Raw genomic sequence first — 17,598 nt, 5'->3', positions numbered from 1 at the left:
TCACTATTGAATTTTATACTTATCCGACTTCCGGTTCCGGAATTACAAGACAATATGTGAAAACCTATGAGAAAATGTGCATTCAATTTTCTTGGAAATTTTTCAACCGATTTTTACAAACTAAGATGCAAATGAAAGGTCTTGAAATTCTTCAGAAAATCCTCAAAATGTTGATCCAAATCCGACTTTCGGTTCCGGTATTACAGTGCGGTTAGTAGAAATTTTCAATTTCGTGAGTATTTTTGCATAAGCGACGGCGAAACGAGGTGCATATTTTTATAAAACTTACTGCTAAGTTCTTCTAGTTGGCAGATCTCGTTAGTCAGTGAATATATAAAACTACTTTGGAACTATTAGTGCCCGGTTTTCGCTTCCGAACGCACCGATAATAGCGAAGAAAAGCTACAAAAACGGAACTTACTTCGATTGCTCAGCAACGGTTAAGCTGATTTTCATGAGTCATGATTCAAATTGAGGCTCTCGTTATTTTAAAAGATACTGTGCAATTTTATCCAGATCCGACTTCCAATTCCGAAATTATAGGGCAATGAGTGTCAAAACATTTAAATCATCATTCAAAATGACGATGCAAAACTGGTACGCGTCGGTACGTGCGGCTTTGCGTGCCACTCGCAGCGTTCTTTGTTCAATTTCGTTAAAAATACGTCAAATTGTAGAGAATTCCAAAGCTTTCGGACTAGTTTTGAAAAAGTTATGGATAGTTTTATATAAAACCTATTTTAATCCACCTAGTGCTGTAATGATGCCTTTCTCATATTACTCATTACATCATAAATATAACTGTGAAATTTGCAAAAACAGCTGTTTATTGAATAGAAATAGAAAAATTTGCTCGGACCTAATCTCATAAACTCTATAAATCCTGTTTACCCTGTAGTTCCGGAACCGAAAGTAGTATACACAACAACTTAAGGAATTCCGCATGAAACTGTAAGACTTTTCTTTTGAACCTATAAGTTTGTGAAAATCGATCCAAGAAAAATGAGCGAGATCCTTTTTGCAGTTTTTAATCACTATTTCCAATTCTTCCAAAACCGGATTCAGATAAACGGAATAGCCGAAGTTGGTTCGTTTGCTACCAGCAAATATGACTTACAAATTGGAACAGTTTTGAACGTAGTTAAACCTATACTTACTATCTCATGTTCTATTTTGATTAAACCAATTAAACGAAATCTAACAAACGAAACGAACCTGCGTTTTTGTTACTTCTGCATATGTAAGTCAAGCTAAACAGCATAAAACATGTTTATTATTATTAATATTATTATTATTATTATGATTATTATTATTATTATTATTATTATTATTATTATTATTATTATTATTATTATTATTATTATTATTATTATTATTATTATTATTATTATTATTATTATTATTATTATTATTATTATTATTATTTTTTTTTTTCAATTATAGAGGCTTTAACATCTTAGGTCATTCGCCTCTTCGGACCAGAAAATCTTTCTGACCCTATGTGCGGGGTTGGGAATCGAACCCAGGCGGGCTGCGTGAAAGACATCGACTATCCCATCACGCTACACCCGTCCCCCTATTATTATTATTATTATTATTATTATTATTATTATTATTATTATTATTATTATTATTATTATTATTATTATTATTATTATTATTATTATTATTATTGTTATTATTATTATCATTATTGACATCACTACACAACGTGTACAAAATAGAACAAAGCACGCCTTGTTCGTTTTGTGTTTTTTTCTTCTTTCGGTGTTGTCACTCTAATTTTGAAAACTTTGACACTCATCGCCCTGTAACTGCGGAGCCGGAAGTCGGATCCGGATGAAATTTCACAGTAGCTTTAAAGACAGTATGAACTTTAATTCAAATCAAGATTTGTGAAAATCGGTTCAAACATCGCAGAGAAATCGAAGTGAATTTTGTTTTAGAAGTTTTTCTTCTCCACTTTCGGTGCTCTCGGAACAGGAAAAGAGGGGACCAGTAGTGCCGAATTAAGTTTTCATGCCCACAAACTAACAAGCTCTGCAAACTAGAAGAATTTATCAGACAGTTTTATGGGATTTGTACCTGTTTTTAACCATCGTTCGTGAAAAAATACTAATAAAATTGGTAATTTTCCACTTATAACGCTTTAGTTCCGGAACCGGAAGTCGGAGGCAGATAAAATGTTCTACAATTTTTTAAGATATTTAAATATTTAGATTTCATTTGAATCTTAGTTTGCGAAAATCGGTTCAGTTGTTCCACAGATAATTGAGTGTAAACTTTTTCTCAAATTTCCACATAATACCCTATAACTCCGGAACCGGAATTCACATTCAAATGAAATTCTATAACAAACTATGGGACCATAATACCTTTCATTTGAATCTTTGTTTGTGAAAATCGGTTCAGCCATCTCTGAGAAAAGTGAGTGCATATTTTTGTTACATACACACACACACAGACACGGACGGCCACACACACACAGACATTTGCTCAGTTCGTCGAGCTGAGTCGAATGGTATATGACGCGTTTTTATTTTAAAATAATTTTTTTGAAATTTTCAAGTCTTCGTTGTTTTTGCAACCTTGCGCCTCCATTTATTTATGGTGATTGTAATGGGAACACATTCTTACCTCCTTTAGATTGTAAAATAGGCCCAATGCAATATAAAATTATTTAATATATGCAATATGGCTATTTTTTATATAAAACTAACCATTTTTTTTTCAAAACTAGTCATAGAGCTTTGAAGTTCTCTACAATTTTACGTATTTTTACAAAATCAAACACTTTGTTGAACATGCAATTTCTTTATGAATAATGTGAAAAAAATTAGAATTAAAAAACTGATATTTTGAAACCTTCTAGTAACACTACCGAATATTGTGTTAAGGCCATCGTCCAAGTACCATGCGCGCGGGTGGTTTTAGGAAATTTTCGATGGAAATTTAGAAAAATTTGCCAAAACCAAAAACATACAGACCCTTGAAGAGCTTTTATCTTTCTACAGGGTGAAAATGGCTGGAAAATTCGGAGGATTTTTCGAGTCTTATCAAAAATAGCTCTGAAAAATAAGTGTTTTTGTGATCTTTCACAATTATCTGGAAAAATAATGCGATGACATAATTTTTTTTTTCAAATAAACCTTATGCTGGCAACAAGGATCACATTCGGACACATTTTTGGAAAACCTTTTCACGCTTTTCATAGAAAATCCACGAATTTCAAAAATTTCCACGAAATCGGTCATATGAAATTTGTTGATTTTCTTTGAAAAGCATGAAAAGGTTTTCCAAAAATGTGTCCGAATGTGATCCTTGTTGCCAGCATAAGGTTTTTTTTAAAAAAAATTATTTCATTCCATCGAATAATTTTTTCAAATAATTGTGAAAGATTACAAAAAACGCTCATTTTTTAGAGCTATTTTTGATAAGACTCATTTTTTTATATTTGTACATCAATTCGTTACCAAGATATAGATGATTTTATTACTCCGGATTCTAAATGGACCTAACTATAGAAGTCAATGAAGAAACATAAACGTGTATAACTGATTGAGACTTTGAGCACTCAGAATGCTATTTTTTTGTGGAACCAGAAGTCGGATTCGAATGCAACCGTTCATTTGAATCCATTCTATCATTCTACATAAATTTATGTGCGTTCTACTTTGGAATTTGTCGTCGTTTCTTCTGGAACCGAAAACCGGTGAAGCCAAGTTTCCAGAAATTGAAACAGTTTTGAAACAAGTGGAGAAGATTTTTCTGATTTTGTTGCATCGCTACTTTTGATGAGGATTTGAAATTTTCAGCTCATATCGCACTGTGTTTCCAGACTTCAGCAATTCCATTAGAAACTGATATACGATCTCTAAGAATTTCGTAATTCCTCAAAGAATCGGTCTCTATCGAAAAATATTTGATCAGGTGACCATTTACTTGTTAGGGTGGATTAAAAAATCGATTTTTTTCGATTTTCTCAAAAAATACAAATTTTTTTTAATTTTAACTTTTGAACAACTTGGCCGATTCTTCTAATTTTTTGGATATGATGTTAATAAATGCCTATAGTTTTTATAAAACATATGCAAACTTCGTAAAGCGTGTGAATATTACAAAAATGAAGTTTTGTGTTTTGGAACGTAATTTTTTATACCCTTTTAACGGTTTTGTTGGTGGGTAAACCAATGGGCAGTGTGTACTTTTATTATTATTTTTTTAAGATGAAATGTTTTTACATAACACATTCAAAACTTAGCGATACGTTATTTTTTTGTTTTTTAGATAGATTTGTTTGAAATTTTCAAATCTTAGTTGTTTGTGACCATGCGCCTCCATTTATGTATGGTGATTATAATATGAACATATTCTTACCTCTTTTAGATTGTAAAACAGGCGCATCGCAATATAAACAATATTTAAAATATGACCATTTTTTATATAAAACTATCCATAACTTTTTTAAAACTAGTCAGAGAGCTTTGGAAATCTCTACAATTTTACATTTTTTTCACAAAATCTAACACTTTATTGAACATACGATTTCTCTATGATTAATGTGAAAAAAGTAAAGTGAAAAAACTGATATTTTGAAACCTTTTCGTAACACTACCGAATAATGAGTTAATGGTTAAAATTAACAAAATGGTTTCTTCAGTAAAGTTATTAGAAATTGTGATGGCTACAATATTGTTAAAGACGAAAACTCTCTATCTGTACCCAGTAAACAGTTATATTTTTTTTATTTGTGTTTACACTCGTGCTGGAAAATGGTCGTTTATTTTCATAAAACCCCGCTACAACTTTGCAGAAAACACGAAAAAGGAAAAATTAAAAGAAGAGGTCGCCAGATAGTTAAAGGCCATGAAAACCGTTGAAAGGGTATACAAATGACGTTCTAAAATACAAAACTCCAAATTTGTAATATTCACATATTTTTCCCAAAAACTGCAGATATTTCTTGACAAAATATCCACAACTTATCTCAACAATATCTTTTTTAAAGATATTTTTTTAAAAAACACGGAAACTACGAAACCTTGAAATTTCCAAAAAAATTAAACTTAAAAACAAAATACAACGTCAATTTTTGGATATGTTATGTAAAAATGCCTAGTTAGGAGGGATAAAAAATCGACTATTTTCGATTTTCTTCAAAAAATAAATATTAATTTAAATCATAACTTTTGAACCACTCTTGGCCGATTCTGCTAATTTTTGGATATGTTAGCAGTCAACAAATGCAAAATATTTATTAGGAGAAATATGCGAATATTGTAAAGTTGAAGTTTTGTGTTTGAAAAAGTCAATTGCATAACTCCGGAACTACTGAGCGGATTACCACCAAACTTGGCACAGGTGCTTCTTGCTCTTCATAGATGGCTATAAGCGTATTTTTATTGGGAAGAGAACGTCATTAATAGGGGAGGGGTAATGAAAAAATTCATATAATTTGACTTGAAAGCTTTCAAAAGAATATAAAAATGACATAGTGCCTATTGGTCGCGATCCATGAAAACCGTTAAAAAGTTATACAATTGACTAATCGATTTTTTAGTCCCCATAACTAGGGAATGGTCACCCTAATGTCAAAATAAAAAAAAAACACGGGTCTAATATTTTTCGATGGCAAACGATTCTTTCAAATATTACGAAATTCTGAGAGATCGTATATCAGTTTATCATGAAATTGCTGTAAATATAAAGATTCCAACAACGAATTCTTTGAAACTGTTCACTGTACAGAATTTTTTATTTCTACCCCCGAAAACTCTCTCTCTCTCTCGCTGCTCAGACGAATGGAAATAAACTAGCATACGAATGCAGAACGTTCAACGGAGTGCGTTAGATCCAAGAAGCCATTTGGTACTTGGGCAACTTGGGACATTAGAATTCCTGATCATATCGCATAAACTAATAACGTTATCACTTCGTACGAGGCAAATATTAATCTTCGGTGCAGACATCTCACCATATACCAGTGCAATTGCCATTTCAAGTATTTTCCGATTCACTAACCATGAATTGTTTTCTTTCTTTTGTTTTCTTCCAGATTCCGATCCGCGCTGTGCAGAACGGTGAACTATTCGTCCCTTGTTTTTTGAACGACGCGTTGTCCACTCGTCCATTCGGCGCTACAATCGCGTTTAGCATGTAACATGACTGAAGCACTTGCTCCATGACCAGTAGTAGTAGTGCAGTAGCCTAGCGACTCGATGTTTTCTGAATGCGTCGTCTCTGATGTGTTATGTGTATTGTCTCATCTGACACCCGGTATCGATATCTGCTGTCTCTAGGGAGCTTGTACGATATTTCGACCTCATCGGAGATAGCGAAGCACTGACACGCGCGAAGACGATTGTGCTCGGTTAACATTATTAAGCTTATTACCCATTTAGGTACGCGGTATAGTGATTAGAATCGGTGCGGGGTCTACGGATTCTGGCATCGGCAGCGATATCTAGCGGGTTTTTTGGTTTGATCGTCCCGGGGTTCATGGTTTCGCAGGATCGCTGGATGGTGACGATGTCCGATTCGGGCTACGAATCCAGACCGGACGGCAACGGTGCGTCCAGTTCGAGCAACAACACCCAGAATCCTCGAACGCCCCCGAACTGTGCCCGCTGTCGCAACCATGGTCTGAAGATTGCCCTCAAGGGCCACAAGCGCTACTGCAAGTATCGCAACTGTGACTGCGAGAAGTGCTGCTTGACCGCCGAACGGCAGAGGGTGATGGCACTGCAAACGGCACTCCGCCGTGCCCAGACGCAGGACGAGCAGCGGGCTCTCAACGATGGCGAAGTGGCCCCCGAACCGGTACATAATATTCACATACCAAAGTTGTCCGAACTGAAAGAGATGAAACATAATTTGATGCATAATCCTCAGACGAGATCGTTGATCGACTGTGACTCGTCGACCGGATCGATGAACTCCACACCGGGCACATCGTCCATGGCGCTGCCACTACATCGGAGATCACCGGCGGCGGCTGTTCATCCCGGGGAAGCTCAACATATTGGAGGTAGGTGCCATCAGCTTGCAACTAATTGAACTGAAAGGCTTGAGACACCAGCCGCATGGTTGTGGCTTTTTTTTTGCCTCCATTCAGTTTAAATTTATGTGACATCTATAATTGTAGGAGCAACCTGCAATCTCGTCACATTAGCTTATTGTGCTTTTATGATAATTTTCACTTTTTTTTCATCGTGATGGTAATTAGAATGTATCGCGAGGGGTAGGGGGAAGGTCTCGTTTGCATTCCGACTAAAACCGGGTTGCGGTTTTCTACGATTGAACCACTGGCACATTGAGTTCGACAGTTAGAATTGCGTTTCGCAGAGGTATCTTATCTTTAGTCCTATGATCCATCGGCACATCGAGATAAATCGACCGATCGAACTCAGGTCTGTCGGAGCTAGCGCAATAACACGGAGTAGAAAGGCGTACGAGGAAAATGAAATTACAGCAGGCACCCACTTGTTAACTCAGAACAGAGTTTTATTTTCTGTAACTGATTGGTGATCATACTAAGTAGGGTAACCGCTCCAGTAGGCATCTCAGCTTCAGTAGTGATCTCTCATACGAAAACCGTTAGTGAGAATGAGATTTGCTGCTTCTGTTCGATGGTTTGATACGCTTCGAGTTTTCACGTATTTCGTTGTAGAGCCGAAGCAAAGATATTGTATTCGATTTTATCACAATTCGTAGATCGAAAAACGGCAAAACAATATGGCTACTGTACTTATTATTATTATTATTATTATTATTTATTATTTATTCCAATAATTCACCTGACATAGGTCCGTACCCAGGATTTCGTTTCGGGAGGGGCCAGTTTCACGAGCTTGTATTCAAATGAAAGGTTCCATTATTCCGTATGACATTTAATTTCATCGAAACCCAACTTTTAGGTCTGGAAACACAGTGCAATATGTGTTGAAAATTTCAAATCGGCGTTAGAAGTAACGATGCAACAAAATCAGAAAAATCTTCTACAACTTCTTTCAAAACTGTTTCAAGTTCAAGATCTTGTTAGTAGGTTGCTATACAAACTTGGCTTTACCGGTTTTCGGTTCCGGAAATAATGACGCAAAATTCCAAGAGTAAACGCACACATTGGGTGTAGCCGGGTATGCATATAAAAACTGCCCCCAAACAGAAAAAATTGATATACGCTGTTTGAAAGGGTTTATATTGGAGATGATTTTCCCAAAATTTTTACTCTTTAACTGTCACATTGGTGGAGTTAGGATGGTTCTTCTGATTTTAATTTTATTTAAATTTTTCAAAAATATCTTTAGCAAAAAAACTGAAAACAATCAGGAATATTTTAGGAGTTATGGGAAACCTTTCTGATTTTTTTTTCAGAATTTTTCACAATGTATTTCATTTGAAAATAAATGTTCAAAATTTTCGATTTTTTTTAATCGCACTTACAATTTTGGTACCACTCTAGATTTTACATCAAAAATAAATCATTTATGATTATGATTAATTACGCTGTATTTTTTCAGATTTTTAAATAATTTGGACAGGTATAATATCAGACTTTGAAAAAATAAATCATTCGGAAAACCATGCGTCTCCATCAAATTGTCATCCTCCGATGGAGACGCATGGTATTTAGTTCTAAAATCATATATCACATGCCCTTAGAACTAAATACCATGCGTTTTTATCTACAACTTGAGCTCAGGGCTTGAGTATTGACGTAATTAATAATGATAAAAGAATTTTACTTCTTATGTTATTTACTACGTATAAAAATCGAACTTCATAGGGTTTCGCAAATATAGTTCAGTGGTCTTTTTCTGGTGTTTCATGGAGTACTTTCTCATGTATAAGCTCAAACCCGTCTATTCTGTATCTCGAAGTCGTCTCCATACAGCTCAGACTATGACAACTCTTTGCCAGCCATTCGTGCGTCACCCTCCACCTTGCTCGCTATGCTTCTCTTTTTCTCGTGTCTGCCGACTCACATTCATGAACCATTTCCAAATGTTTGCCGACCATTATCCTGACGACATGCCCTGCCGATCGTAGCTGTCCAATTTCAGCTGTACGTGTGATAGTTGAATCTCCAAGCAGCTGTTGAAAACCTTGGTTTATACGCCGTTGATTAATTTCTTGTGGTGATGTATTACTTTTCTTGTATCGTTATACGCGGTCATGAATTAATGAATACACGAACTAATCAAACATCACGAATTCATTGCCACGCGCCATTATGCGATTTTGTTTCGACGGATTTACTGTCAGTCCGATCCCAGTCTGATTTATCCGTCTTTATGAGATTAAGCCGTTTGACTTTAGATGTCTTGTTACGCAATTTCAGGCAACTTGGCTATTCATATCATGTCGTACAGAACGTCGACGAACAGTTTGCCCGAAAACTGATAGTTTTTTAGATTTCGCTTGGTTTCGAATTTTCCTTGATTTTGCACTTGGTATCTGGGAATGCTTTTTTCTGCACAAGAACTGTAATTTAATTGTCCTTATGAATTTTTACCAAATATAGCAAAAATGTGAAATTAAAATTGTTTACAGTTTACCTATTTGTTGATTTATTTGATTTGAATACAATAAATGTAAAATGACTTATCAGTCCATTAATAAAAACTTTAAACCATATATTGAGGTGAAATGTAGTGGAATGCGCGCGTCGCGTTTTTTTATCAATTATTCAAAATCTAGACCGATTTTCGAAAAACTAAATTTTTGCAATACAATTTATGACAAATAAGTAATCTTAGAATTTTCAAAATTTTGCTTTGCCAAGCCGTAATTGGTTTTTGGAATGTTTAAACGGTTACTGTTCCATTCCACGGTGATGGTTTTAGAACTGAAAAGTAGTGTTTGTAGCAGAATTTTACAAAGAATCTGAAAATGACGGTCAAAAGTCTGTACTGAATTTTAAAAGCTTACGTGTCTTCGAAGAAGTTTTCCAAGATTATATAACGCTTCTTTTGAAAGTAGCACCTTTATTTTTGTTAAGGAGGTAGTGCCAGTTTCGAATAAAAATAAATTTTTTCACAAAAATCTTTTTTCTTTCTCGTTTTGAAGAAAAAACATTTGAAATATTTTAAATAATAATGTAAAAAAAAATATTTTTGAGATATATTCGCTTTATTTTGAAAACAGTTAACACGTTAATGCGCAACTTGAGCAAATTGTTGCGATTTTCTATTTTGTTTACTTTTTGACAATTAACAATATTTAAAAAATTCTAAGTGGAACTAGATTCAACACATATTTAAAAAATGGAAAAATGTTTTCTAAACAAAATATGATAAAGTATTGTGAAAGTACAGACCTTTACGAAGAGATTTCATGTTTAGTCGTGTGAATAAATTGAGTTATCGCGAAGCAATACGATTTTTAAGACTAGATGTTGATCGTGCGACGCCCACAGCAAAAGTAAGTTACAGAAATTGCAGACGCCCTCCATTTCTTAACCATTACTGGTTTCCGCAAGGCCATAATGAAAATGAGTCACACGAATAGTACTCAAGATATCCTCATTGGAAAATAAATTGTAGTAGGAATATATTTTCCTATAAGTATTGTAAAAGTTTGCTGCATTAAGTTGCATATTTCGCTTCGGTACAAGGTGTCCTAGGAAAAAAAAGGTAAAACGATGTATAACTTTTTCAGAAAAGAATAAATCTATGCATTACCTTCTACAAAATTATGAGATTTTATATTTTGTTCAATTATTCCTGTTGTTTAAAAAACCTGTTTTAATCTACCTAGTGGTGTAATGATGCCTTTCTCATATCAATCATACTATCATATATAATAGCGTGGTATTCTTCAAAATGATTTTCTTCGATTCTTAAAAAAATAACCGAAATCGGTTTGTTTGACCGTCTACTGATAAAAACTATCAATTGGAAAAGATTTGAGGTCGATTTAGAAATTTTTTTAAGGTTTTTCCACATTTTCAGTGATGGTATACAATTTTTAACCCATTTTACCCTATATTTCCGGATCCGGATGAAATTCAGGAATTACGTATGGGACCACAGGACCTTTCATTTGAATCTAAGTTTGTGAAAATCGGTCGCGTCATCTATGAGAAAAGTTAGAACACATATTTTTTTATTTTGCACACTTTACCCCATAACTCCCGAACCGGAAGTCGGATCCAAATAGTATTCAAGAATTTTTATGGGACCTCAAGACCTTTCATTTGAACCTAAGTTTGTGAAAATCGGTTCAGCCATTTCTGAAAAAAGTTAGTGCACTTATTTTCACATTTTTTTGCACATTTTACCCCATAATTCCGGAACTGGAAGTCGGATCCAAATAATATTCAGGAATTTTGTATGGGACCACAAGACCTTTCATTTGAATCTAAGTTTGTGAAAATCGGTTCAGCCATCTCCGAGAAAAGTTAGTGCAAAAAACGTTACATACACACATACGCACATACACACACATACACACACAGAGACATTTTGCGTACTCAACGAACTGAGTCGAATGGTATATGACACTCGGCCCTCCGGGCCTCGGTTCAAAAGTCGGTTTTCACAGTGATTGCATAACTTTTCTATATGAGAAAGGCAAAAATAACTTGAAACAAGTTATGATTAGAAAACTAGTTTTAAAGGGGTTGTCATAATTCAATAACTGAAACTAACTTTGAAAAGGCCTAAAAAAAGTTCCACTTAGATATTTTTTTATAGTATAAGGCATATCTCTTCCTATAAATGTTCTAAAAATCAGCTTCGGTGCAAAATAAAAAAAAGGTAACATGTTGTATAACTTTGCCAGGAAAGAACAAACCTATGCACTACCTTCAACAAAAATATGAGATTTTTTATTTTCTACAATTGTTCCAAACAAAGTATGCATAACAAAATAACTCGTAACAAATTATGAATAAAAAACTGATTATAAGGGGGTTGCCATAAAAACGCTTTGTATACCTGAAACGGTGTGACCTAGACTTTTGGTATATTTGACAAAGTAAATTATTTTCAACAGTTCTAAAACTTTGTAGAAGAAAAAGAGTCTCTATTTCTTCAGAAAAAAAATTTATGGATATATTTTTGTCAAAGTAGGCCATGAACAATTAGGGATAGGATCAAATTACGAGGTATATATTTGTAAATAATTTCTTAACAGCAACTATATGCAAGGTTGCTGATCCTATCAATGAAACAATATTCGTGAATTATTCTTCTCACCGGCGATGCTCTACCCGTGCGGCGAGCAGTTTTTATATATTCCGTGTCTGCTTCATTCATTCTTTCCTTCCACTCAGAGAATTGTACCGCTTGGCAAAGCAAGCAAGCATCATACATGTACTCTGTTGGCTCGCAGTGAGTTCGTTTCGAAGCGTTTAGGTAGAAAGCTATTCAGTGGTGCTGATGACTCGCGTTGAGTCGAATTTTCTACTCACGGTGATTCGCTCTCTGTGATGTATGGCGGTACAACTGAATGACCGCCCAGGATAAAATTTTATTCCTAAATGAAGCTTATAAGAAAGATTCGAATCTTTTTGAATTGTCTTCACTGCACATTTCTTCGGTGTTTGCTATACTTCAATCGTGATTTGTACCGTTAGGGACAACTTTGATACCTGCCAGAATATGTTATTGATTAATCATCAAACTGTAAAGGGTTATTAATGGAGCGTTTTTGTGTGTCGTAAATATGTAACTTTCACTCCTATTCCGTAGTTCTATAATAAATTCATTTTGTGTTTCGATCGAGTTCGAATTTTCCATACAAATTATACCTCATTCGAAATGCCAAATTGGTATTTTTCATTCGGTCGAATGTAGGGTTGTTTATTATGCCTGAGAAGTAATAGTCCCAAGTTTTTGTCAATTATTATTGTTTCTCTTGATCGTGAAACTATTTATATACCGATTACAAAGCCATTCGACGATCGTTACCTTAATAATTATAAACATATGTGATGACACTAATAATTGCTTTTAATTTCATGTCAATCATTCATAATAAACTAATAGTATTTGCATTGACTTCGAGACAAGTTGTGTCGAACCAAGTCAACTACCAAAAAGATTGAGACCAACTTTGATGATAAACACTATTAGTTCGTACAAATACTAGAAGAACCAAAAACACCAAATAATTCCGTCACATTCAATATACAGGGCGTTAGAGCTACAATATAATAGAAACTAAAACCGAAACCGAACTTCTACAATTTTGTATAAGGCACTAATTTGGAGGCCAACATAAGATTTTACTGAAGAATGATATTTCTATTATTATCAAAAGCAAACAAACTCTCTACAGTTACTTGTTGGAAACTGTGCCATGGATAATCGTGCAATGAAGACCTTCCGCAGTTTCCAATAACGAAATAAATATCTAAAAATCAAGTATCATACAATCAAACACAACAAAATTATCTGTCTCGTGACATTAGTGACGTTAAAAAAAGTGGAATTAAATGCATAATTTTTTTTCTTGATCATATATTCTCCTACTATCTCCTGATTATATGATAACAGAATTATATTTCATTTGGACTCTTTGTATGTGATCTTTGAAGTATTCACGTAAAATTTTTTTTGCTCAACATAGTTTTAAGGTAAATAATACAATGAGTAGTTTCAAAACTGAATGTGTGATATGAGTAACAAAAATTCTATCTGACAAATCGATTAACCACGTGGATTGTGTTATTTTTCAAATTGAAATCGTTTTCTCTGTAATATGAATATTGTAAAATGTTATGAAATTGAATTTACAATTTCTTTTAGCGGAGGTTCTTTTTTTAAAAAAAAGCTAAACCGATCACTTCGGGAGTCAATTGTAGAACATTTTATTTTCAATACATTTTAGACAGCAATATCAAATTGTAATCTTAATTTGATTTCAGCTCATCAATTAATGAATGCATTAAAATAGGACTAAGTTAATAAGGCGATACAAAAATGCAAAAGTAAATTTCAATGGAACATCTATTCGTCCAGTTTTATGTTGCGTTTTACAAAATGCTTCGACATCCTGTGGCAGTTGGCCGGAAGCACAACCGTGATTCTTAATTTAAAAGTCTTAATATCCTGATCGTAGTACAGTTATTCTAATCGATAATTTGCGTAGATGTATGGTAAAAGATGCTGAATGAGTATTTAGTTAGTAATGACTATTTCTTTGTTAGCCATTTTTCTTAATTGCTTTGTATTTTGCATAAGCAAGCAGTTACATGGCGTCTCAGTAGGTTCAAACGTTGTGGAAAACCCTGCACTCCTATTACTTCTATGAATCAAATCTATGCGAAGAAGCGTTAAATTGTGTTTAATATAATAAAAACATGAGAAAATAAATCATCCCTGGAATTAAAAGATTAGACTTGCCTCTATAATCAATATTCAGAATATATTTTTGTCACTCTATTTGCATTGCATATTGATATTGCGTATTGGACTTGATCATTCATAATCATATGTGATTTTAAAAAATATCACTGTAGATATTTCAGTCCATTTTCAAAATCATAAATAAAATAAATATCAAACCAACCCGGAAGAGAATCAAAAGTGTTGCTACAGTTATATGTGGAAAATGATTCCTTTTATTTTATTTCTTATACAGGGTGATTTTTTAAGAGCTTGAGAACTTTTTTAAACAATAAAACGCATAAAATTTGCAAAATCTCATCGGTTCTTTATTTTAAACGTTAGATTGGTACATGACATTTACTTTTTGAAGATAATTTCATTTAAATGTTGACCGCGGCTGCGTCTTAGGTGGTCCATTCGGAAAATCCGCTTTTTTATCGACAAATTTTGTTCAGCGATGAGGCTCATTTCTGGTTGAATGGCTACGTAAATAAGCAAAATTGCCGCATTTGGAGTGAAGAGCAACCAGAAGCCGTTCAAGAACTGCCCATGCATCCCGAAAAATGCACTGTTTGGTGTGGTTTGTACGCTGGTGGAATCATTGGACCGTATTTTTTCAAAGATGCTGTTGGACGCAACGTTACAGTGAATGGCGATCGCTATCGTTCGATGCTAACAAACTTTTTGTTGCCAAAAATGGAAGAACTGAACTTGGTTGACATGTGGTTTCAACAAGATGGCGCTACATGCCACACAGCTCGCGATTCTATGGCCATTTTGAGGGAAAACTTCGGAGAACAATTCATCTCAAGAAATGGACCGGTAAGTTGGCTACCAAGATCATGCGATTTGACGCCTTTAGACTATTTTTTGTGGGGCTACGTCAAGTCTAAAGTCTACAGAAATAAGCCAGTAACTATTCCAGCTTTGGAAGACAACATTTCCGAAGAAATTCGGGCTATTCCGGCCGAAATGCTCGAAAAAGTTGCCCAAAATTGGACTTTCCGAATGGACCACCTAAGACGCAGCCGCGGTCAACATTTAAATGAAATTATCTTCAAAAAGTAAATGTCATGTACCAATCTAACGTTTAAAATAAAGAACCGATGAGATTTTGCAAATTTTATGCGTTTTATTGTTTAAAAAAGTTCTCAAGCTCTTAAAAAATCACCCTATATAAGCCATATAAACTGCAAAATTTTCACTTTACAAAAGTGATTGTCCTCCAGCTCCAGTGATTCAACTCCAGCTTTTTTAAAATCTATCTGCCATTACTTGCCGCAAAATTTCAACAGCACGGAGTACGAACGTGAGAATAGTATTCGGTGAAATCTGAATAAACTGTTTCATTAGTTTTATTGCAGTAGGAAGTACATTATATGTACATTAGCATACGATTTTAAACGACGTTTTAAAGTGGACTATCAGTTTTATTTATCAGTTTAATTTTTATCCAACCCAATCGTTTCGCCATCTTCCAATGATAAGTAATGATATTACGTTTTCCAAGCTGATTTGTGATGTTCAACGCACACTTTTTATCAGGGCAATATCTACGAGACAATTAAACTAAGATAAATAAAAAAAATGCTTCCATCGCATCGCTAATTTTTGTCTTCAATTTTTTTCGTACACTTGCATTCATGATTGCTGGAATTTTGACTCGCAGTGAGTCAAAAATTGACTCAATGTAAGCGCTATTCGTGCCTGATGATACCTGCTCTTGAAATGGTAGAGAATGGCTCACGGCGGAATAGCAACCAGCATGAAAAAGCAAGATCTCTTCTCTCTCGCGAGTCGCTCAGGCAGTCACATATTAAGCAGAGCTTTTGCCTCGTCCGGCATTACATGCTTTGCTGTCTCCGTTCTTGAATCGTTTGCAGGCGGTGAGCGTTAATGAGTTGCGTGAGGCGAATTTCAGCAACCCTGACTATATGCATTAAAAGAACGGTTTGGCTGCTACTGATTTATGTCCACGTTTTGCCTTTCTCATATAGAAAGGTTATGCAATCAATTGAAAACCGACTAGTGTCATATACCATTCGACTCAATTCATCGAGCTGAGCAATGTCTGTGTGTGTATGTGTCAAATAATTTCACTAGGTTTTCTCGGAGATGGCTGAACCGATTTTGGCAAACTTAGATTCAAATGAAAGGTGGTCCCATATGGAATTCCTGAACTTCATCCGCATCCGAACTCCGGTTCCGGAGTCATAGGGTAAAGTGTGTTCAATATTGTACACCGTCACTTAAACCGGCGAAACAAAAAACTTAAAAAAATTTCTAAACTGGTCTCAAAACTACACAAACCGATAGTCATTATAAGTAGACAACTGAACAAACCGATTCCGGTTATCCTGGTTCCCGGTATCCGTAAGTTCCGGAAATAGTGGTCATATATACCAAAACTCACTCACTTTTTTCAGCGATGGTTTGACCGATTTCCACAAACTTAGATTCAAATGAAAAGTCTTCTGGTCCCATATGGAATTCCTGAAATTCATCCGCATCCGAACTCCGGTTCCGGAGTTATAGGGTAAAGTGTGTTCAATATTGTACACCCTCACTTAAACTGGCGGAACAAAAACCGAAAAAAAATGTTATAAACTGGACTCTAAACCGTTATTCTCAATCTTAGGGTCAATTGAAAGGTCTTATGGTCCTACCAAAAATTACTGCATAATTTCGGATGCAACAAACATTTAAATCGTAATTTAGAGTGCGTACCAGTAGAGTTTGTATGTCATGTTAGTTGGTGACCGTACGGATTATACCGATTCTCGGGTTTTGGTACCGGAAGTGCATATAATAGTGAACCCACTTCGTTTTCTTAAGGATGACCTACGCAATCAAAGTACTGTTTCATTCTGTATATTATGCGCAAACAATCTCTTGGTTTCTTTCAAAAATCGAAGAGAAATTTTTTGAATAGAATACCTCAATATTATATGTACATGAGAAAGGCATCATTACACCACTAGGTGGATTAAATAGGTTTTTATTGATTCGGACCACTGTGCATCGCATCGCTGTACGCATTTTCCAGTCGTTTACCAACCGAAGGAAGACCTTTCATATTTTAGTTCAAACTGTTTTAGTTTAGTTTACAAACTAGTCTGAATTAACTTCATAGATTTATTTTATTGAATACAGAAAACAGTAGTAATTAAAAAACAAGTTTCAATTTATTTTGCAAAAAACCGCAGCAGTTTAATGACAAAAGTTTTATTCGTTTTTGACAGTTTTCTTCGGATGATCTCTC

The 17,598-nt window shown here is 34.7% G+C and overlaps 1 protein-coding gene across 8 annotated transcripts in view; it reads left to right on the top strand.

The window, feature by feature from the left end:
* The window catches only part of LOC131440137 (uncharacterized), a 486,136-nt gene that overhangs the window by 58,972 nt on the left and 409,566 nt on the right, over window positions 1-17,598 (top strand). For 4 of the 8 annotated variants that reach the window (XM_058611185.1, XM_058611186.1, XM_058611178.1 and 1 more), the window contains exon 2: window positions 6,056-7,027. In XM_058611185.1, coding sequence (XP_058467168.1) covers window positions 6,499-7,027 — 529 coding nt within the window. In that variant the 5' untranslated portion in view covers window positions 6,056-6,498. The remainder of the gene's footprint in view (window positions 1-6,055; window positions 7,028-17,598) is intronic. The other 4 variants (XM_058611187.1, XM_058611188.1, XM_058611191.1 and 1 more) reach the window with 3 other exon arrangements.

This window comes from Malaya genurostris, chromosome 1 (assembly GCF_030247185.1).
Source record: "Malaya genurostris strain Urasoe2022 chromosome 1, Malgen_1.1, whole genome shotgun sequence".
Classification (NCBI taxonomy): Eukaryota; Metazoa; Arthropoda; class Insecta; order Diptera; family Culicidae; genus Malaya; species Malaya genurostris.
This window is presented reverse-complemented; position numbering and strand designations above follow the sequence as displayed.